General features: G+C 50.0%; 1 protein-coding gene across 1 annotated transcript in view; it reads right to left on the bottom strand.

Moving 5' to 3' along the window:
- The window catches only part of LOC136296078 (hydrocephalus-inducing protein homolog), a 73,955-nt gene that overhangs the window by 46,356 nt on the left and 4,129 nt on the right, over positions 1-23,470 (bottom strand). Inside the window, exons 3-17 of the mRNA XM_066194902.1 lie at positions 23,301-23,420; positions 21,142-21,276; positions 19,519-19,718; positions 16,111-16,232; positions 14,606-14,810; positions 11,510-11,702; positions 10,285-10,384; positions 8,925-9,043; positions 7,527-7,750; positions 5,546-5,613; positions 3,259-3,491; positions 2,346-2,446; positions 1,795-1,930; positions 1,183-1,347; positions 162-314 (exon numbers count right to left, since the gene is read on the bottom strand). Coding sequence (XP_066050999.1) covers positions 162-314; positions 1,183-1,347; positions 1,795-1,930; positions 2,346-2,446; positions 3,259-3,491; positions 5,546-5,613; positions 7,527-7,750; positions 8,925-9,043; positions 10,285-10,384; positions 11,510-11,702; positions 14,606-14,810; positions 16,111-16,232; positions 19,519-19,718; positions 21,142-21,276; positions 23,301-23,420 — 2,274 coding nt within the window. The remainder of the gene's footprint in view (positions 1-161; positions 315-1,182; positions 1,348-1,794; positions 1,931-2,345; positions 2,447-3,258; positions 3,492-5,545; positions 5,614-7,526; positions 7,751-8,924; positions 9,044-10,284; positions 10,385-11,509; positions 11,703-14,605; positions 14,811-16,110; positions 16,233-19,518; positions 19,719-21,141; positions 21,277-23,300; positions 23,421-23,470) is intronic.

Below are 23,470 nucleotides of genomic sequence, written 5' to 3'. Positions count from 1 at the left end.
CTAAAACCACTCCAGAGCCAGGTTCCTTTTGCCTCACCCAGATGGAATCTTGGAGTATCTCGCTTCCTCTCACACAGGCCGATGCATATAAAAACCAAGTCATGGCTGCTTGTAAGGTCAACCAGTCAATTTCCCTGGAAAACGGCCCCACAGATACTTACAATCTCTAGCCTGAAGTCTAAATCGATGAGACCTTCGTTGAAGAGGCCAAAAGCTTGTGAATTAGGCCTTAGCACTGGGATCCTGCCGAACTCTATCAGCCTTGGACTTATGTAGACTGCTGACGGCCGTCCAAAGCTCTGTAGTTCTGTTCTCTGTTACAGAAAGCAGGCAAGAAAGATTAAAAAAAAAAAAAAATCAAACCCGAACAGGGAAACCTAAAAAGGCTTAAACAGCTCAACCCAGCTCAAGTTATTTCTTTAGGGACAGCTACCATTTTCCAGCTGAAATCCTGGGATTTTGGGGGAAAAAAAAACCAAACTTATGTATTCACCTCCAAATTGAAAAGGATTAAGTAAAGAGAAACTTTCAAACTACAAATTTTTGGTCCAAAGGTAGAAGCTTTGCAAGAAATCTCTAGTTAAGATCAGGCTGACAGTTAAACAACTGGTTATTCTGGTGGGGAGAAACCCTTCTCTTTAAGGTAAGCAGCCTGACAGTTGAAAGCAAGTGTTTAGTCAAACTTCAGGCTCCCTGGCACAGCCTGCACTGCCTGTCCTCCCTGTTGACTGGTTTACATGCAGTGCCACAATGGCCCAGGTTCAGATGTTTGGTGCCATCCAGGGAATTTGGCATCACCATTTCCATGTTTGAATGTAAGTTTAAATCCTTGCAACTACTCTTCAAATGCCAGCTTTCCTTTCTTCTACAGAAAGCTCAAGGTTCCCAGAAATCTTCTGACATCCTCTTTTGTGCTGAGAGGTAACATTTTAAAAAAGGTGTTTCCAAAGTTAATAGCATTTTAAAGAGTAATTAAAATGATCCTCAATTCCAGCTTAGATGAACTACCTTCTGGGTCAGACACTGACATTGCCACCTATAAGGCACGAGCTGTTTATGCCACCAGTCCCTGCTGTCCTTCTCCACAGCAGCCTGTGCCTCTTTTCCCCGGAAGAATCCCTGCACACTGTGCACCCTGCCAGGACCAGTTGCACGAAGGCACACACCTCCCCTTGCACTCACCAGTGGGTTTCTTGCGTCCCCAAACACGCCGATACAAACATCGGTGCAATGCTTGCCCAATGTTTGGATTTCAGCCATAACTGGAATCTCTGCAGTGCTCCGAGGCTGGACAATCCCACAGGGTCTGGGGCTGGAGTAGAGCACAGGAGAGTCCTCCTCGGGTTCCTAGAAGGGACAGAATCAAATCCAGCTTCAGAGGGACCTCTGAAGAAACTTTAAACTCCTTAACATCCATCCCAACAGCAACTTACACACATTTTTAAAAATCCCCAGGACAAAGGTAAAAGGCACAAACAAGGTGCAAGAATTGTAGGCTTAGCATTCTCAGGGGGTTCTGCAAGGAGGCTGCCAGCACAGGCACTGGTGTCTGTGGATGCAGCAGCTTTTCACAACCCTCAAAGATCTCCCACAAGAAAACACCCTGAAGACTAGAACGTAAGCTCTTTCCTCAAGAGATTAAACTGCATCCTAAAGCTAACATTCAGGTAGGATCCTGTTCTCAGCAGATCTTTAAGACTGAATAGAAACCACAAAGGTCTCATCCCAACCCTTTTCCCCCCTAATAATCTCCACAGTAATATTTGAGAGGAGGAGGTGGATGCGATGCCAAACCTGGGGAATAAGCCCGTAGCAGCCAGGAAGGTGGGTGTTATTCCAAATGAAGAACTTCCTCTCGAATGGCACCTTCAGGTCGCACTCATGGAATCCGCGGTTTTGGGGGTACACTTGCAGCTCAGGAACGAAACATCTGGGCAAAGAGATGACCCCAAGGGAATCAGAGATACTGAGAGAATGGAGAACATTTACCCCCAAAGATTGTGAAATGGAGCACAACACATTTGTCACTGTCAAATACACATTTAACAGCCCTATGGTGAAAAATTGCCTGCAAAGTCTTCCCACTCAAACGTCTTTTTTTTGCTTCACCTCAAGCACCAGGTCAATAAATGATATCATTCCTGGTCCCTTTAGAAAACGACCCAGGACCACGCTGGGCTGTCAGCAGGGCTCCTTTTCACCACAGGCTGCTTTTCAAGCACTGCTGTTCTCATGTCCAGCTGGGCAGAACATGAGGTCATTAAACAACACGTCTCCTTGGGAGCTGCAGCCAGCACACCCTGTGCAAGGCAGTGCGCTGGGGGAGGCCAGGGAAGTGCTGGTACCTGGCCTTGATGATCAGTGATGCCACTCCCTTGCCAAACCACTCCAGGTCCACCAGCAATTTCCGGTTGTATTCCGTCACAGTGTTGGAACACAGGGTCACCTGGTGGAAGAGAAGAGCAGTAAATTCTTCCTTACAAAAGGTCACGACTCACGTGTGATGTCCTCCAGTTTTTGTGGTAAGAAAAGGGAGGATTTTGCCCTAATTCTTCTGCCGCTCCATGTGGAGAGCACAGTCTCTAAGAGTAACAGAAGCCGTCTGGCAAATACCAGATTTGTTAAGCACACCTTGCTATCAGGGCATAGGTCAGCTAAATTAAAACATTAGACTAAAGCTCTGTGCAGCACCGTATTCAAATTAAGGGGCAAATTTTCATCTGACTACAATGACATAAATGCAGAGGAAATCTCCTGACTTGAACAGAATGAGTTCAGCTTTACAGCGGGAAGCTGAAGGCAAAGCGTGGGCCAGCAGGTGCTGGGCAGTTCATGGCTGCAGAGTTTTTTGCCTTCACTGGAGATCCCTGCAGTGAACACAAATCATTCTACTCCCCAGGACAGGAGAAATGAGACCAAGAAGAAAAGCAAACTGCTTTATATAATGACATCTCTCTAACAGCCACCTTTGGTCCTCGTCCTTCCTCTGCCCACTTGCAATCGAAGACATTGCTCTCAAAAACACCAAAATGCCTTCAGTACTTGACCATATGGTACATGATCTCAGCTTGTGATTTTGGAAACAAATCAGTGCTCCTTCAGGAACGTCCCGAGTAACCCAGCTCACAGAGGCCCCACGCCAGTGCAGATCCTCGCTCACACGATGATCAGAGCTGGCATCAGAGCTAAAGCCCTCCCACACTCCCGTGAAGCTTCAGACCCGCTGCTGAAGTGTGTATGGCCGGACTCTTCCCATACCTCGATGTCCTGGTGTTCCTGGGATTGGAGGGTCCTCTCGCTGGGATTCATTGTAAACTCCCGTGGCTTCACAGAAAAATGAATTCCCTCCCTCCAGGAGGGGTCACTGTCGCTGAGTATTTGATCAAAGCTGCTAACAGCAGGCTGAGTGCCATCGTCCGACACGCGGAGCTTGAACGTCACGGGCACCCGCGAGGTGTTAGTGAGGCGACAGGTCTTGGTGCAGGGAAAGCCTAGGAAAAGGACACAAATATCCGTTTAGGCACCAGTTATGTCGTGACTCCTGGTGGGAATACCCTGGTAGGGTGAAAGCGTGATTGGACTTTGGCTCTTTATTATCTGAACTACAGATTACTGAGAAGCTGCAAGAGGAATTAGTCGTCACTTAGTTCCCTTTAACACTGATTCCAGACTGCAGCCTTGAAAATGCCTGCTCTTAGCCCTGCTCAACACTGCAAGCTTCTCTCTTTCTGATGGGGAGAAGCTCCCTCACCTGCCCCAAACCAGCACCAGTTATTTCTCACCGATGACTGTGCACCCAGACCGAGCATTTCCTCTGAAAATTCAAACTGTAAAATTCCCTGTTAAGTCTGCCAACACTCCTACCGTTTTCAAGATATATAAACAGTGAGTCGTCATTGAGAAGAAGCTACAGCAAAACAAAGTGAGGATGGAATCAGGAACCAGAACGTGATGCAAAGCACCCTAACACAGTTTCTCTCTGCAGAATTCTTAAGGCGTCTTTTGGTTTGGGCCAAACAGACTGGGCATGTGACAGCTCAGAGCCCACTCAGCTGGAGGCAAACCCGAGCCTTGACCCAACAAGCGGGGACATCGCACCCATACTACTCACTGTGACTGCTGCCTGCAAGGGTTTACCCCACCTTAACTCTGAGATTTGCTTTCCATATTGGAAAGCCAGAGATAGTGCCACGCATGGTGGGGATGTCCTGCAGAGCCCGGACACCAGCCACAACCCGCTCTGCAGTGGACTGGCTGGCCAGCTCTGTGGGGAGGAGACTTCTCCCCAGGCCTGCTCACCAAGAGTCATTTGAACACAGGTGGGGGAAAAAAACAACTGCAGGCGCAGCCCAGAGCTTCTCTGTGCCCATCAACAGTAATCACTGCCGGCTCCAGCAGGGACTCCAGCAGGGAGGCAAGAGAAGCACAAAAGGGACAAACACAGATGTCAAAACCTCAAATGAGACTGAGGTCACCACATGCAGACAACAGTCAACAACAGTTAAACAGAAGCAAAGATACAGCAGCTGCCTTCAGCCGAAGAGACCTTAGGAATGCGTTTCTACCTGTTGCCTTTCTTGTTTCATTTATTCAAAAGGCAACTTAACAAGTGCCTCAGTGGTGATGCAGGGTGGGGAAGAAGCAGCTCAGGAAAGGCAATTCGTTTTCTTAAAACGTTCAACAACTTCATTGTTACGAGTTTAGGTTTCGTAGTGAATTTTGGCCTCGGTCCGGGAAGGGAGATACAGGGGGTTTGGGGGGTCTCGGCTGTGCGGGTGGGCTTTTCCGTCCGGGGCTCTTTGGGAGCTGTGCCGTGATGCCGCGGGCGGTTGTGAAGTCGGAGCCGAGGTTTGCAGGGGGCAGACCTTCCCGTCCTTCCGCGCGGGGCTCGGGAAGGTCGGCAGCGTGCTGCTGCGGGACGTCGTGCGCTTGACGCCGGGCTCAGCACCGTGATCGAACCTGCCCGCCTTCCCCGCTTCTGCCTGCTCCCGATTGCCAGTGCCCAGATCTCCTGCTGCCCGTAGTTTGCAAAAGCAGCGATTTCCTCCTTCCCTCCCTGCCCGTGCCGGCTGGGAGGGAATCACTGCCCTGCCAGAGCCCACAGCTCCTCCAGCCTGTGATCATAACTACACCAAAGGGGAAAACGGGACTTGGCGGGTTGGAAACTTCTGGCATTGCATTGTTGTCTGTGCTATCCTGATATACTCTAGTAAAGAACTGTTATTCCTTTTCCATATTTTTGCCTGGAAGCCCTGTAATTTCAAAGGTATAGTAATTTGGAGAGAGGAGGGTCATCATTCCATTCCATGAAGATTGCCACCTTCCTTGGCACAATCTGTCTTTTAAACCAGGACGGAGACACCAGAAAATACTTGGTTCTATTTGATCCCACAATGGCAAAATGCTACCTGAGGCACCTGCAGTTCACACCCTGAAGAGGCTGTTGTGGCAGAACATGAGCAGTGCTGGATGCTTTTACGTTCAAGTGCTCCATTTTGGAGCACACAGATCCCTCCCGCTGTGTCCCAGCGCAGGGAACACTCACCAAAGGAGATGTCACCGAAGTCGAGCTCATCGGTGTCGAAGTGTAAAGTCGGCCCGACGACACACCCCCTGCGATGACAGGGACACAGAAGGAAATGGTTACGTTAAAGGGAATTGCAAAGCCGCCGGCTGTCGTGGCTTGGGGGCATAAAACCTGGTGTCAGGGGCATCGTGCGTTTCAAATCAACGCACCACCATGTGCTCAGCACAGCGTCCATGTGCACAGGAGGCAGCTAAAGCCAAGAGGCCAGCAGCCCACAGCCACTGATGGGGCTTTGGACGCAGGGCAGGCAGGAAAAGCCCCCAAGTTGCTGGTGGTCCCATGAGGGACCCTGAACACCCACCCAGACGTGGCTCCGTGCCTCAGATTCCCCATCTGTAATGGGATGGACATAAAGGTGTCCCCACAAACTTCTGTAACCAGCCTTTCCCGCCACAGGTTCCCTGCTTTGCTACTTGGCTGTAACTGGTGTTCCCATGGAGGAGCTTTCTCTGGAGATTTTGACCCACACAATCATTACAGACAGAGTTTTGAGACAGGAAGCCAGGGGAGCCCCAAACATCCTCTAAAAAGAGCATAAACAGTTCTACACAGTGGACAGATGAATCCTAGAGGAAAGGACCAGCTTGTCACTAGTGCACCAGCTGGCACAGCCAGGAGCAATAGCTTAAACAACCAAACATGGGTGTCCTGAATCTACCACACCTCTTCCCCTGTCCTTGAACTCAGCAGACAGGCACTAAAAGTCACCAACATCCACTGAAGGCAGCACCTGAAGCTGCCCAACACGAGTTTATTTCGTGCTTGATGCCCCTCAATGCGCACCCTGCCTTTTGGTTAAAAGTCAAGGACCAGTGAACTGTGTCTTCTACTGTGTTCACAGGACTGCCCCTGGCTCCGCTCTACACATCTCAACAAGAAACACCTTCTCTTGCTCAAGGAGGAAGCTGCTTATGGAATAACATCCCATGCATGACCAGTTTGGGGGAGGGACAGAGGAGAATCAATTATTTGATGGTGAAAGGTTCCCTCTTGATTTCCAAAATAAAAATAGCAGCACTTTTCCTCCAAAAGCAAAGCCGGTGCAATTGTTTCTCTACTATGGGCAGACCTAGTCAACACTTTTCTCTTGCTAGGTAATACGTTACATGTTCTTTTTAATCCATCTCCCTTATCTTATTGGGATAATCAACTGCAGATTGCTTTCATTTCTTTATTGCCCTGATCCAGTGCCTCCCAACAGCAGCAGCCTAGCTCCAAAGCTCCAGAGCAGCCAGCATCAGCTTTCCTGCTTACACTACGTTATCCTACCAGCACACGCCTCAGGCTAGCAGGGACAAGCCCTCTTGCTGCTATGGTCCTGAGGACTGAGCTCTGCCTCCCCCATCATCACCCCTTCTCCCTTCTGCAGGGCCAAAATCATGGGATGAAGCCCATGTCCTTGGGACAGTTCCTGCTGCACAGCTCCCTGTCTCCCACATCAGCCTTTTCCTGGCTGTGGAAAGGAGGTAGCAGAGCACTCTGCACAGGAGCTCGGAGCACAGCCTGTCTCCATGCATGGCCATGAGAGGTGAGCTGAGGCTGCTGCTGCCCCTTTGGGATGGATTATTAACAGAAGTTTTTAAAAACACTGCTGCTGGTGGAGAATCACCCAGGCTGGCCCATCTCCAAAGCCCTGGGGGCCTTGCTGGGTGCTCAGGGGGGACATCCCAGAGCAGCTACTGCCCAAAGCTGATCCATGCCACTGCCTGCCATGGCCCAAGGCAGAGGGAGATCCCTGCAGGGAGGAGTCATTCCAGCTCCCGGGTACCACACGGGGCAGCAGGCAGCCCCACACTAAGGCAATGCCAGGATCAGAGCAGAGATTGAGACCTCAGGAAACATCTTTTTTCTCTGCCCGGCCCCAAAATGAGGTAGGTGAGAGATGTCCCAGAGACAGCTACAGATGTGCCCACCCAGAGTAAGCTCCCAGAGTCCTTACTTGATGGTCAGGATCACAGGCGTAGGAGATCCAGCCACACGGAACTGGAATGGTTCCTCAAACCGCCCCAACACGGCGGCATCCAAGGAGATCTGAATAGTCTGGATCCCACCTGGTGCAATGAGGCCCTCCTCGGGTACAAACTTGAAGCAGCAGCCCACTTTCGTGTTTGAAGGGATATAGGTGAAGGGAGCATCAACAACTCCTTTGTTCATCAGTTTCACCTGCAGCAGCAAGAAAACAAAATGCAAGTACACGTGAAATCTTCCCTTCTTGGGAGTTATTTTCTAATGGCGCAATTAACACCCAGAAAAGGCAGAAGATGCTTTGTGCTGCTGGACGGCAGAAGTCAAAAAAATACAACAGGACAAGTTCTGCCTTTGGGTTTTCATGCGAAGCTCACACAACTCCACATAACTGGAGTCACCCTGGGGTTATCCCACGGACACAGAGCAGTCCACCTCTGGTCAGTATCACCAAGCTCATTCAGACCTGGCCCTGAGAGCAACGTGGGGTGATTGCAGCTGCGTAGTGAATCACCACAGAGCTGCTGCTGCCCCAGTCAGCACAGCTCCAGCAGTACCGTATCTACGCATTTACCTTTTCCCATATCGTGAAAACAATACACTGAGAAGGAGGCATCAACATCAAAATGTACAGACAGCACCATCTTTTGGTAAGAAAACTCAACGTGTCTTTCTCTTCTACAGCCAAACTTTCTGAAAGTGTCTGGCATGATGTAGTGCCTCGTTTTCTGCCTCTTTCAGTTGCTCTCTCTTTTTCTTTTGCAAACTTGACCCCCAATAGGGGGGAGGCAAATAGGTAGAAAAATCTCTTGCTTTATTCCCAGGAACACTTTTCTCTTCCTAGAGCCAGAGATGCACCAAGCCTGAAGTGTGGTGAGGGATTGGACAGCAAGGGAAAGAATCCTCAAGCCCTTTGCAAGGGCCTGCACTGAGCCAGGAGGCTGGATGGCTTTCCTGTGACTTCCAGGAATGAGCAGGAGACACTTGACTGAAAATTGTTTGCGGTGGACTGAAGCTCAAATGTAGCCAGTTTGTCCCAGCCGCTTCTGAAGAGCCCAGTACAAAGGTGCCTTGTGTCTGGTGCTGCCACAAAAGCCTCTGAACAGCTTTTTGACCCAGCGTTGGGTCAAAAGGGGTTGTTTTGCAGGAAGCCTCCCAGCTGATCCCTAGGGAAGGCTGCCCAAAAGAAGGGACTGGGGCTTCATGAACAACAGACACATCTTTCTGACCCCCCCCCCCCCCCCCCAGATTTGACCAGTACATCAGATATTCCCTGCTCACAACTGCCCAGGTTGCCAGTAATTCCACAGCTCCACCAGGCTTGCTGCTGCCTCAGGAGCCATCAGGATCCATCCCATCCCCTGGTGCTCACCTCATGCGTGTGGGCGGTTTCGATAAAAACTTCCCCGAGGTTCAGGGTATCACAGCTGAGTTCAACCAAGGGTCCGCAGCCTTCCCCTCTGAGGCGCAGGGCCAGCCTGCTCTCACGGCCTGGGGAGAGATGTCCATTTCAGTACAATAATTCCCTCTGTTCTACTGGATTTTCCAGGCTGCCTCAATGCTAGTCCCTGATTCTGAGCTGCATGCAACCAGCTCTTGATGCTGCAGCAGAAGATATGGACCCTTCTCTTTCCTCAGGAGATATCCCCTGGGGCTGACTTGCAATTTCTAACCCATTCCTTGGGCTGGTTTCCAATTTTAGCCACCAGTTTGCTGAGTTTAAAACATCTCTGGTGTCCTGTAGTGACAGGCCAAGGAGTAATAGGTATAAATTGAAAGAAAGGAAATTTAGGTTAGATATTAAGAAGAATTTTTTTACTGTGAGGTGGTGAGACACTGGAGTAGGTTCCCCAGGGGAGTTGTGGAGGTTCCAGCCCTGAAAGTGTTCAAAGCCAGGCTGGATGGGGCTTGGAGCTACCTGGTCTAGTGGGAGGTGTCCCTGCCCATGGCAGGGGCCTTGGCACTAGACAGTCTTTGAGGTCCGTTCCATCCTTAACATACTATGACTCTAGGGTTTCCTCCCCATGCACTTAGAGGAGCTTTGAAATCCATTCAGTGAAGGCACAAAGCTCACAAAGATTTGGCAATTGCTACCTGGCAAACTGCCAGGCAACAACTGCCAAACCACCTGGCCCAGCAGCACAGGACTGCTGTCCTCCACTTCTGACACTCGGCACTGTGTTCTGTTTGCACAGACTGAGAGCTGCAAGGTGACAATTCCCACACAGGGAGAGAAGCAGGTGCTGGCCAAGGGTGGTCCTTCTACCAACACCCTGGGCTCAGCGGGGCTCAGCCTCCGCTGGCCTGGTGGTGTCTGGAGGTGATCCAGGCTCAGGGAGCACATTTCTAACTCAGCTCCGACTGCCTGATGATGGATCCACGTCAAATGGACCCATCCTGGAGGTCAGTGGTCTAGAGGGGCTTAGTGCTTGTTCACTAAAGCTGTTCTGCTCTGCAGCTCCTTGGCCTTTGAGGAAATGCTGGCAAAGCCGTGCCATGAAAACATCTCCCTGCACTGCCTGGGTTGTTCTGGGATCAGCAATCCAGACACAGGTGTTCCGAGCCCTGGCCTTGCATGGGAGACTCCCTGGAAGCTGCAGGGACACTGGGGATGTGCCAGCATTGCCCTGCTGACCAGGAACTCTTCCCAGCAGTTACATGGGAGCCCAGTGGGCTCAGGCTTGCTCCATGGCTTCACTGTGGGTGAGAGAAGCAGGGCAAAGGAGCTGTACCTGAGATGTCACAGTAGGCCACACTCTGATACTTCAGTGCTTCCAGGGGTTTAAAGGTCACCTTGATTTCAGCCGAACAACGTGGCCCAATCTCTCCCTCCTGAAACAGAAAGAGACAGAAAAAGATTTATCTTCAAACTTCACACTTCTTGTTTTCAACCACTCCTCTAAGCCTTTCTTTAGAGCATCAGTGATGAGTAAACAACATAAGGAGCCCAAGGAAACACTCTAAACCCAGCTCAACACACCACTGGGCGCTCTCAATGCTCAGCTGATCAGCCCCCACTCTCCACAATGTTCCTGCTGCTCTGACACAAGCTCCTGGTCTCATCATGCTGCAGTCAGCTACAGTGGTATCTAACTGCCATTGTGCACTGGTGGCTCTTGGCCTTAGATGGGCCATAGGAGTAACCAAGAACACGATCCCCTTCCTTGGAAAGAAAAATATTAGTTTAACCTTTTTTGAAAGAAAGCAGAGGTTGGGATTATTCTAGGATTTACTCCAGGATGAGAAGGCATTTTGCACTGTGCAGACACCAGGCATTCATCATCTCTCACAATGCCAATACTCAGAATCAGGGCTCTGGCTGATGGGAGGACATGGGCGTTTGCTTGCATAAACAGAAAAAGAAAAGGTTTACTGTCCCTGTGTGCAAGAGAACTCAAGATGCCCATTATAACCTCCCACCCTTGTGTCCAGGCTCACAGATGACACTGGGAGACTCACAAACAGTGCGAGTCGTGGTTAGAGGAAGGGACAGGCATTTCTACGATTAACCTTGGGCTGAATTTGGCCTCCTTTTCCCAGCGAACCCTTGCATGCTTCGTGTCGATACATGAACTGGCAGTGCTCCAACACACTGCGCTGAACCCCACGCAGCAGCACGTGTCGGGGGAGCCCCTACCTACAAAAACTGCTCCCTGTGGACACTTCAAGGACACGGAGTGCCCTGAGCTCGAGCCCTGGCAGCAGAGCTCAGCTTTGTCAGGCTCCCAGCCCTGCCTTGAGCCTGCAGGGCAGAAATACTTTCAGCAGTGAGCTCTGCAGCCGCACCAGAAACTCCATGTCCTCCCTCTCAGCTCACCGAGCCAGCTGAGGATCTGCTGAGTGACCGCACCCGGGGGAAGGGGTGGGGGTAGGGTGGGCGGGAGGAGGAAGAGGAGGAGGAGGAGGAGGAGGAGGAGGAGGAAGAAGAGGAAAATGAGGTTCTCAGCTATCACTCACCATTGGCTCAATGGAAAAAAAGTCATTGGAGAACAGCAGGGGGTCTTCTTGCACCTTTGCCTTCTCCTCCTGGACCTTTTTGCTCAGGAGGGCGGTGCGATTTTCACAAAAGCCCTTCACCTTCTTTATTTTTTTCTCCTCCACGAAGTCTTCCATCCAGACCTTTGGTGGTGGCTCCAGCAAATCACACTGCCTGCAGCCACAGGGAGAGAAAAAGCCAGCAGGTCATTTAATATATTTGCAGAGAGAAGCGGAAGTGTGGGAGAGCAAAGCACTTGGGGAGGAGCGGCAGCTCCCCAGCAAGGGCTGACCCCAAGCCACGAGGGTCCCAACTGGATCAGAAGATAACTTGTTGTGCACTAGCTCAGTAGGTAGCTTTACTCCACACTTGCAAGCTCAGGAGAGCTTTGGAAAGCCAGCATCCCTCAATAGAATCTCCTGCCTCAAAGCCTCTGCCAACACTGAGCGAGAATCCACCAGCCACCTCAGCTGGCTTTTCCTACCACTGAGCTGCTCGGGGGAGGCAGATAAAGATCACGGAGCACCCACTGCAGGACTTCCCTGGGAAAGGGAGACGAAGCTGGGTTGTGGTTACGTGTTACCAGCATCGCTCTTTGCTTCTTCCATTTTGGACCTGCCCTGTTCCCTACTCTGCCTTTCACAAGAGCATCCCAGAGCACTTCCAAAGGAAATTGATGAATTCAGGCACCGCATCCCTTCAGTGATATCCAAGGTTTTATATGCATGAAAACAGAGGCTGTGAGAGGGGAAGGGACTTCGTGGTGCAGGAGGGAGACAGCAAACTCCTGGAGAGATCATCTTTTCAGGATCCAGAGCTTTTTGGGTCCCATCCCAGTGCATGGTAGTAGAATGGCCAGAGAGTGAAAGGATCCTGCACTGGCTCCTCTCATAAAAAAAAGTCCTCTCTGCTCTGAGATCTCAAAAGCATCTCTGACAGCAGGAGAGTTGGCCTTAGAGCTAACACCATCCCTAAGACTGGAAGTAAGGAAAAACAAAATGTCCTGGTGACAGTCTAGGACACAAACTGGCATGAAAACAAATGTAATTGGAAAAAATCCACAAAACCAAAACCAGGTTGAAGTTTACTTAAAGAAAACCCAGTTTCTTCTGAGGGGAAAGTGGATCACCTGGGATCCAGGCTGAGGCAGGCAAGTAAGAAAAAATGGAAATAAACAGCCCAGGGAAATAGCCAGAGGTGGTCATGGGATTTTCTTTTAACATACAGAGCTCGTATGGAAGTCAGACACTGTGTAAGTAGACAGAGAACAGTGGAGAACCAAGAAGCCCAGGGCACTAAAGGACCCTCTTGCCATCCATTCAAGCGGGTGAGGGTCGACCTCCTGTTCCTTTGCAGGTGATGTAAAATGGCTCTGGGGAGTGCAAGCGACCTGGCCCGCAGCAAACAGGCGCTTGCCGTGGCAGTTCTGGCACAGCAGTTTGGGCACAGCAGTTTGGGCACAGCAGTTTGGGCATGGCACTTTTGGCACGGCAGTTTTGGCACGGCAGTTTTGGCACAGCAGTTTGGGCTGGCAGTTTGCACAGCATTTTTTCATTTTTGCGTGGCAGTTCACGCAAGCAGGCCGAGCAGAAAGGCTGCAGCCACCCACCCTCCTTGTGTAGCGGGCTGTGTCTTTTGGTTGGTTTTGAGGTGCTTGCCTTTTTTTTCCTTTCATCTTTCTGCCTTTTTTTTTTTCCCCCAGCAAGTTTACAAATGATCAAAAGTCATTGCTGCTGCTGCCGCCAGCAAGAGTGTACGATCTCAAACAGAACCCCCCAGGAAGGACACAGCTGTCCAGGCCCCTGGCTGCAGGGAGGGTCTGAGCCTGGTGTTAATATCAGAGGATAATGTGAAAGACACCTGCGTGCAGTGTGAGCAGGTGAATGATCTGCTCTGTCTAGTGGCAGAAGGTAAGGAAGAAGTGGAAAGGCTGAGGAGCATTAGGGAGAGCGAAACAAAAATAAACTGCTGGAGTTACACCCTTCCAAGCCCGAGAGAAGCTCAGCAGGAGTCAGAGGAGCCCTGCCCTTCTTGTGATCAGGCAGAAGGAGAAGACCTAGGAGACAGTGGGGAATGGGGATGGGCTTCTGCTGAGGAGGTAATGAAATCCTGTCCTGACCCCCATCACTGCACCCTGACAGAATAGGTATGAGGCCCTGGATCCAGAGGCTCAGACAGATGACACTAAAAGAGAAAATTCTGTCTGGAGACAGCTGCACTTTTTCTGCCAGACAGATCCCAGCCTCAAGTATTACGAAGAAAAGAAGGGTAGTGGTAGTAAGTGAATCCCTTCTAAGGGGAAATGAGGGCCCTGTATATCGAGCGGATCCGTTCCACAGGGAAGCCTGCTGCCTCCCTGGGATCCAGGTACTGGATATCACCAGGAGATTCCCTAAGAACTAAATGAACTTCATCTGTTCACCACTGTCTGGGGGTACAGTGACTGTGAAATAACAGAGTTTTCAACAATCAGTGAAACAAGGAGGGGCATCAACAAAACTTCCACTCTGGTCTTCTGGAAGGCAGCCTTCGGCCTGTCCAAGAGACTGTTTTGGAGAGGACCTTGGGAAACAGCCTTTACAAACAAAAGGGTCCAGGAAGGATGGACACACGACAAGAAAGAAGTCTCGAAGGCACAGGAACAGACTGTCCCTGTGTGCTGAAAGGTGAGCTGACAGGGAAGACAACGAGCCTGGATGGGCAAGGAGATTTGGAAGGAACTAAGGGGAAAAAAGAGGGCGTATCGCCTTTGCAAAGAGGGGCTGGCAACTCAGGAAACGTTGAAGGATGTTGCCAGGTCATGTAGGAAGAAGATTAGGGAGGCAAAAGCCCAATTAGAACTTGAGGAAATCCAGTCATTGCAATCAACCTTTCCTTCCTAAAATGCCATCCTTGGTTGGAGTATAAATGGAACTGGATTGCTGTGCTGAGCTCCTGAAGCCCAGGGACACGCACCCTAATGCCAGGGATGGTTTACTTGGCCTAAACCATTCAAAATCACCAACACCCCCCTGAGGCCATGCACTAGTTTCAGTCTTGGGCCATGTATCTCACTGAAACGTATCTTTCAAACCAACCTCCTCTTCTCTTCATTGTCGGCTTCCTCAGTAGGAAACATCTTCCACTGGAAGTGGGCTGTGATGTTACTCCTGTTCCTGATGAACATGCTTGTGTGGCTTGCTGTGGTGATGAAAGTCTTCTCAACCTTCACGGAATATGTGCTCAACCCAATGTTGACATCTGCAGCTTCTGCGCGAAGGAGTGTGAAGAAACTTTCTTCACCTGGAACAAAGCAGAGTCTTTGCTCAGCTAGCTCAGTTGCTGATGGAAGCACAAGGAACAAAGCAAACCACAGGTCACGGAAGAAAGTGTCATAGCTTTTAAATGTATTAGCAGTTCCATGGATCAGTACATTTAGCACGTCCTGACAGCTCTGTGTGTACGGCGTGAGGATGTCCTGGGCACCTCCTTAACCACCTTATTTCTGAGAGTGTTTGTAGAGATTTGGCCCCAAGGTGACAGTATGTACAGTGGGATTTGTCAGATGTGCTCAGGTGACCCACTCAGATCACTGGGATTTCTGCATCAAAGTCCTTCAGGTGACACTGAGGAGCCCTGGTCAATCCTGGCTTGCCGAGGTCTCCCCTGCGCATCCCACGAGACTCCTGCCTCTCCTGATCCCTTGGATCCCTTGTTGCTGACAAGCAAATATGCCTGGGGGCATGTGGGCAGAAAAAGGAGACCCAGAGGAACAGGTGAAGTGACAGCCCACAGCAGGAGGGGACACAGGAGAGGAAACACAACCAGCCTGGCTTTGCAATATGACAAACCACTACAAAATGAACACCATAAAAATCATCACCGTCATCTCCCTGTCCAAACCCACAGCCCCATCAGTCTTGCAATATTTTATATTGTTCTGATCTCAAAAACCAAGATGGAGCATTTCAGATTAAATAAAAAAGGACAAGGAAAGATTAATAAGTACAGAGCAGCTTCTATACGAAGACTGAATGGGATTCCTCAGTCTAGAAATCAAATGGGAGATGAGAGAGGTTTGCAACAGCATGAACGGCCTGGGAAATGGGGACGAGGAAAAATTTGTCTTGATTTGTCACCATACAGGAACTTGAGGGCCTGAAGGTGTTATTAGGCAAAAACTACATAGATGCGTAGAGGGCAACATAGTAAAAGGGTCTGTGACAAGCCAGTGGAAAAGCGGCATACAGGACAGAGGTGTGCAAGAAATACACTGCATTGGAGAGAGTCTGACGGAGACCTCGCAGCTCACATACAGCACTGCCCAGGAGTAAAATAAAACTTCACCCAGGCGTAGCCACACAGTAGTGGAGAATCAGGGTTCCTCCTTCCTCCACTCAGCAACACCCAGCAAAACAGAATTCCAAAAATCTTAGCCCTGTTAGGGGGGATCCACTTTATCAACCATTTAAACACCAACTACTTCAGTTTTCTTTGGGGCAGAGCTGGAACAGAGAAGGTACATCTAGAGGGAATTGAGGGGGATGAACAGGGAGTGATGGTGGAGAACTGTCCTGTGTCCCGTGCGTTGCCCAGCACTCACCTGTGCAGCGCGCCACCAGGGACCCGAAATGGTCACCGCTCGTCAGCGGGTGAAATCCCACTGTCACCTGCATGGTGTGACCAGGGCCCAGAATTCCTTCGGCTGGAACCACGGAGAAAGGACTGCAACACAAAGAGAGAGATCAGGACTTGGGGGGACATCTGGCCATGACATTCCTTCTGCAGTGCAGGTCACTTCAGCTCACTTGGGCAAGCAGGGAGCAAACAAACTACAGCCAAGACAGACGGAACAGCCAGGATCAGAAACAGCTACTGACCCACTTCTGAGGAGATCCAGCCCTCAGAAGATCCTGTGGGATAAAACGACCTAATCCCCCCCATACTCGGCATCCAGCCTTCTGACTGCCAGCAATCCCATCAGAGAATGGTTTGTGAAAAGCACAGAGAGAGTTAAGAGCTATCTGCATGCATAACTTGACACTGACTGCCTCAGGAGTTTCTCTTTTCCTGCTACCTATAAACCTCCTCTCAAGAGATGCAAATGTTAGGGCACTACCTCTCTTGTGAGATTACAGCCTAGGAATCAGACAGGGAGAAGGAACTTTCCCTTGAAGACCACGGAATAATTACTGTTGAATTTGCAGCGTGGCTCTTTGGTTTATTTTACCTTGAAAAGATCCTGAATTAGCACATTTTATCAGCATTTCAATGAAAGCTGCTCTACAAAAAGGAGCAATCAAAACTCTGAAAGAGTGCAAATGCAGATTAGAGCAATACAGTGACATGGAAACAAGACCCAAAAGGAGGATGCCATTTACAATCTGAAGGATCCAATCCCAGCCATATGAAGCACCATTAGCAGGAGCACATCGAGGAGGCAGAACAGGAGGGTTTTGTGTATTTACCAGCAGTGCAGTCTGGGACCCTGGGTTGTCATCCAGGCTGGTAACTGTTTGCTTGGCTCACCAGACAAACTCTGTGGAATGTGTTGGAAATAATTACGCAAATGTCTTGGTGCACTTTGGATGTAACAGGAGCAATTAGGATTGGTCACCAGGCGAACAGTTCTTGCCTGACAAACACAAGACTCCGTGTTTTGATGCTCAGGGACAGCTCAGGTGAAATGTGCTTCTGCCCAGAAGTTGCTGGGCTTTGTGATCTTCCACAGCCCCACCGAGGAAACAAAAGTTCCTCAGTGCTTTGCTGGTGGTCAATCTGTCCACAGAAAGGGTGTTCTGGGGAGTTTGGTGCTGAACTTATCACACACAAAAATATAGAGAACATCTGGCAAGCTGAATTTCATTCATGTCAGTAGTGACAGCTGATGAACTTGCTTCAGGTTCTGCTCACTAAGGACCTATTGCTGCAGTTATGGGCCTGACCTGCTCCATTACCACTAGTGAGAACATCACTAGTGGCTGATGGAGAAGCCTTGGGCCAGCAATGTTTATGTGCTGGATGTGAGACTTTGGGGAGAGAGGAGGAAAGACAAGGCCCCAGCAGCCCCGGAGCCCGATTACTGTACGAGTTCCCACATCTGCCCCGAGGGTGAGCCAGCACTGCTGCAGGTCTCTGCTGGGGCTTGGGGGATCGGTGCTTGGTGTGGGCAAGGCACAGGAGTTTTTTCTTATTATTTTGTCAGAAATTTTGCCAGAAAGAGAAGCTGCCAGTTACGGGAGTCCCTGGCCACACTTCAGCACTACCTTCCCTTCCCTTCCCTTCCCTTCCCTTCCCTTCCCTTCCCTTCCCTTCCCTTCCCTTCCCTTCCCTTCCCTTCCCTTCCCTTCCCTTCCCTTCCCTTCCCTTCCCTTCCCTTCCCTTCCCTTCCCTTCCCTTCCCTTCCCTTCCCTTCCCTTCCCTTCCCTTCCCTTCCCTTCCCTTCCCTTCCCTTCCCTTCCCTTCCCTTCCCTTCCCACTCCTGCCCCATGTTACATACTCCTGCCCTCAGATGGCAGGATGCAAATAACACTCCTGGGAGTGACTTCAGGCGTTGCATGAGAAAGAAGATATCTTCTTATTTTCAAATTACCAGGAGAAGAGGATCCAGCCAAGTTTCAGTTGTCAGGGCTGAAAAACTGAGTGCAAATCAGCCCTTGCATCTCCTACATCCCACCCCAGGCTGTACCCACCAGACTCCTCTGTTCCTGCTGGAGCAGTCATCTCTCATATAGACCTGGCTCCCCAAGACCCAAGGACACAAGCTCTACAGTTAAACTTAACTCCTCTGAATTTCAGTCAACATCACTAAGCTGTTCCCTGAGCCCACAGATAGGAAGGACTGTGAAGGAGACATCCCTGACGCTATAATAACCAAATGAAAACCACTGCCAAGAGATGGGGCTGGCAGGATAAATTTTGGCCTTTTACGGGTTGATTAGAGCAATATAGTGAGTTAATTGTGAGCTGTTCCTTAAGATAGTTCTCATCCTGTTAGATCTACCCTTTCAATGAATCACTACTGCACCCGACAGGCAGAAAAGATAAGGTCATGGAGGGGTTTTAATAGGTTTTCTTCGGCTTTTTAACTAGTCCATTTGTATGTTTGTTTCCTTGTATGGCATCTAAAGACAACTCCAGATCTCCCAACGGCCCCTTGCAATCCCCGGACACTGGTCTTGCTTTGAGCAGTGTATTTGCTCAGACAATTTCCAGAGGTCCCCTCTAGAAAAAGTTATTCTACCTTCTTTTATCTTCTAAAGCAGCCCAATTGCTTTTCACACATTCACTAAATGTCTCATGTTTCTAATACACCTGTGCATATACCTATGGGCATGTGGTGTATTGATAGGCATTAGAGGAGCTTGACATTTATGAAAGTTCCCAATGAAGAATTCATGATCTTTTGGCAAACATTTAACACAAACCAAAATGAAAAAACAGCAGAAACACAGGAACTTCAGAGTATATAAAAAGAGATCTCAATGAAAGGGGGCACGACCTTATTCAGAGATTTAAAGCACGTGTTTGAAATTTTAAACTGGCTTTCAAAGGTTCATCACGGAACAGAAGAGGGGACTGATGCCCTCAGCTGACAAGGGAAATCAGATCAGCTTTAAGTAACAGGAACTGCACCGGCTGCCTGCAACACAGCTCATGTTTGGCATCTGATGCAGGGATCACTGGAAAGCCATGTGCCTGTGTCCTCCCAGAGAATGGGTCTGTTTATCTGACAGTGGTGAGTACCCATTTCAGAAGCTGCTTGTGCTCAGGAGGGCGCAAGCCAGCTACTAACATGTTCCAGCACCCCCCAGGAAATCTGGGACGGAGAAAGCTCAAAGGCTGCATCCTGCTAAGAACACCGAAAGCAAGAGCAGATGCCATCCATCCTGCCCATTTGCAGCCAGCGACGCAGGGCAGCAGCTCCCATGCTCTGGTTCCTTTTGTTGTTCTTTCCCAACTCTGTTATCCCCCAAAGGTGTTTTGCACAAGGACAGATGAGCTGCCTCACCTCTCGGTGCTCAGCTGGTAATGAGCTGCCAGACTACCAGAATTCTCAATCAGCAGACTCTTGCGGGTGCTGCCTTTGACAGGACACTTTGAGAAGTCCAGCTCGTCGGGGAAGTTCAGGATAGCTCGGGCAGGGATGGCCCGAATTGGCACAACTATCCTTTCCTCTCCACTGACGCAGACGAGCTCATGGGAATAAACCTGCAGGAAAAGAAACTGTCTCAGCACAGGTCATTTGGTGCCATCTCCATGGCAGAAGAAAAGCCATTTCCTATATCCCTTCAAGGGTATCAATTTACCTATTCCACCCCCAAATGAACAATAAGTTCTACTAATATCTCACATTTTAAAGGCAGCAGTGCACTTTGCAAAACCTATCTCAGTGGCATTAAGCTCTTGTGTCACTTGGGTCATACAGACAACTGCCCTAGGCCACCATAATTTTTACTCTCAATTTTAATGATGTTAAATAATTCCTAAGTCCCTTCTAAGAAACATGGAGCTAGGGAACACAGGACATTCCTCCTTAGGTTACTATATTCCCACTGATTGAGAATAGGACAAAGTGTTAAACTGAATCTAAGCAACAAAAGGAAACTGAGAAAACAGCTGCACCCAAAGAGATCCTGGACCTCTGGCCTGGTGTAGAAATATCTGTTTGCTCAGAACTCCCCTCTAACTTTGCCTCTCCAACCAAGTCACGAGAAGAACAGTGCTAAGAGGTAGCAGGATGCTGTTGGAAAGAGCCTCTCTTTGTTTCCCAGCAAGGCTTCCTCCCTTCCATGCCATGTCCTAAACCCCTCTGTATGAACCAGCCTCCAGATCACAGCGCTGAGAGCAGACTTGCCAGGGCCTCGGCACTGGTGTTCAAACTTGCACGCAAAAGCAGAATTGGCGTGGAATGGGCGCCAGCTGACAGAGCAGCCACAGTGACAGGCATGAAGACAGAGCCGCAGCAGTGTCGCTGCCACCGGCTCTGGGCCCACAGGTCTGCCTGCCTGCAGGCTGTACCTGCCCTACACGAGCTCTTTCAGGCAGGTGTCCAAGTCCCCTGCAGCTCACCAAGCTCCTGCTGACTAAGGGCACCTAGAGCTCAGTGTGCCTGTGCCAGGCTGGGCCCACGGGCACAGCACATCCTCTGCCCTGGCCTTGCAGCCGTATCATGGTCAGCTGTGCTCTGGGACAGCACAGCCCAAGGCTGGAGAACAGAGGGTGTGAAAAAGCACCGTCCTTGCTCCAGCCCCGGGTGAGGCAGGGAAGCTGTGGCCAGTCAGGAAGGAGGAAAGCTCTCTGACCTCTTTGTTCCTCTAGTACTTTGCAGAATAATGAAACCCCTTCCACTATACCTAGAGATGGCCAGACATCTATCAACACCCCTCTATCATTTTCATACTGTTCCCTGTGCATCTTTCTTCCCTTGGGAATGCTCAGAGGAAAGTGCAGCGAGGGGAAGCAGGGCCTGTCAGGCCTGGGTGCAGGGCCTGACAGCACATGCCAAGCTGGGACTGGCTGCAGGCTGCCTGCCCACGGCCTGGAGCCAAGCTCACAGCATGGGCTGTACCCAGAGTGCAGGGACAACAATGGCTTTGGAGATAATTCTGTGTTTTGGCTCCTCCAGTCTCACCTTGTTCTCGTCAGGGGTGAAGTGGACGTGCACATTGGTAACGGCGCCTCCTGGCACGGCACGGCATGCATCACTGGGGCCCGCCAGCTGGAAGTAAGGTGAGCTCTCCATGGAGACCTGCACCCTCTGAAGATTCTGCAGGAAAGACATGGAACCATGATTTTGCCACTTGAGGAAACAGGACAAGAGGAGACCTGCCCATGCCCTGGTGACGTCCTTCCTTGACCCCTTTTCCAAAGCCCTTTCAGCTGTGGAGGTACAGGCACAGAATTCCCAAGGGTGAACTTGAATCCCTTCTGTCTGGCTCCAGCATTTTGGCCAGGGGCAGTAGGGCAGTGCCTGGTGGGAAGGAAAGGCCGAGCAGGTCAGCACCAGCAGGATGGAGACAAGAGCACCTGAACCAAATCATCTGCATATTCAACAGGGCCAAAAACCTGCTGGCTTCTGCCTGCACACAGCTATGCAGTAGTGTTCCACAGAGGGTTTGTGCTACCTGAAAGCATAACAGCACATTATCCTGGGGGAAGGAAGAAATTCCTTTCTAGCAGGTCAGCTTTGGATAGGGCAGTTCTGGGGGATACAGTCATGCAGGCAGACCAGCAAGAGAGGAGACCAAACACTGTGGCCTTACTGGGAATAAAAGCAAACCTGAAAAGCAAAAGAAGGAACACAGCAATCCCTAAAAAAAGGAGACGACAAAGAGAATTTAAAGGGCCAGTAAAGCAGCAAGGAAGAATCATCAACTGATTACAGCAATCACCTCCCCAAAAGTGATGGAAACACAGACAGGCTGTGCCTACTGACTGTGGGCTTCAAAGGCATTTTCCTCCTGGAGAAACGTTGTAATTCTTTAGGGGAATGGTCTCTCGCCTTTTGACCCTTCGGGAATTTCCTCCCTACATGTCCACACCTAATTGGCTGAATGCCAGGACCCTCCCAAAATAGGAGACTAGATAAGACCCCTGGATTTCTTTGTTCTCTCTCTTTCGGCCCCTGGACCCCTTTGAGGAATAATCTGGGGGTAAGAGCCTCTTTTGAAATCTTTTGTCCTGTCCCTTCGGAGATATTCCTCCAAAGCCTCTCCAGAGCTTGCTGCGGGGGGGGGGACTGCGGGGGCAATATTTCAAAACATGACCAGCACTGACTCACAGTGTGGTTTCAGTATTAAAAGCCAACCTTGGCTCTCCAGGGGTTCTTGCTGCCTCTGCAGGCAAGCTGGGCTGCTGGGCATTCCCGCTTGCAGCCAGCAGGCCAAGTTCTGCTCTCTGGGATACACAGACACAGCAAACATGCATTTTCAACACATACATATCAACCCCTGAGCACCAAAATGCTCTCAAAAAGTCTAAACCAGATGATTTTGACTCCCTCCTGTCTCTTCCCACTAGCCCACTCTTGGCACAAGCCTCATTTAAGAAAATGTTTCCCTGACTGAAATTCAAATGGTCTCAGTTTTCCCCTTTACAGTCCAACACAACTGCTGACATTTTTCAACTTTTTCCCTCTCAACTCTCTTGGGAAACTGCCAAACAGGAGCACATGGCTTTGGATGTGCTGTGGTTCTCCAAAGGGAAAGCAGAGCACCATGTTGCTTTTGGAAAACCTGAGCAGAGCTGGATGAAGCTTAGCAGGAGCCTGAAGTGGCACCTAAAGGCCTCCTACTGCTTCTGCTACATCAATCTGATTCCAGGGCTGTTTCAGAACATTTCCTGCCGTGCCAATGCCACTAATGATAGTGATTCCAGCAGAAAGCGTAGAAGACTCAGCCCCTGAGCTTTGACTGTGAGCTGCACAAAGGGAGCCAAACAGGCTGAGAGAGGCAGAAATTTCTACCAGGAACCAAGATTAACCAAGGAGACACAAGATGTGGTATAGACTCAAGGCAAAGCATGAGAGCAGGTAAGAACTGTACAACCCTCAACATTCCTATCAATCAGAGCTTTCAAAAGAAGGAAACTCCTTTGGGATAGATACCGTCAGCCCATGGGCAAAATCAGGGGAGAATTCCCAGCACAGGAAGATTTCCACCATCTTGCAGAACAAGATGCTGAGACATTTTCTTCTGGATGTGCTGCAGCAGATAACTTGCTTTGCTGTACACTATGGGAATTACACCACTCTTCCAGCACAGTGTTAAAGCTCCATGTCCCAGCACTTACCTCGCCCTTATTCATGAGAGACACCACCATTTCATAGACCTCATGAACGACGAAGTTCCGAAATACCACCTCTGGTGGGGAAACGCTAAACGAGCTCTTTTTCCGGGGAGTTGATGACAACTGGAGAGGCAAGAGAGAGCAGGGAGACGTTCAGCTGCTGGGAGGAAGGT

The sequence above is a fragment of the Chamaea fasciata genome, unplaced genomic scaffold (assembly GCF_029207755.1).
Source record: "Chamaea fasciata isolate MVZ Bird 193981 ecotype frontalis unplaced genomic scaffold, bChaFas1.0.hap1 SCAF_12, whole genome shotgun sequence".
Classification (NCBI taxonomy): domain Eukaryota; kingdom Metazoa; phylum Chordata; class Aves; order Passeriformes; family Sylviidae; genus Chamaea; species Chamaea fasciata.
The sequence above is the reverse complement of the archived record's forward strand: the minus strand, read 5'-3'. Positions and strand labels throughout refer to the sequence as shown.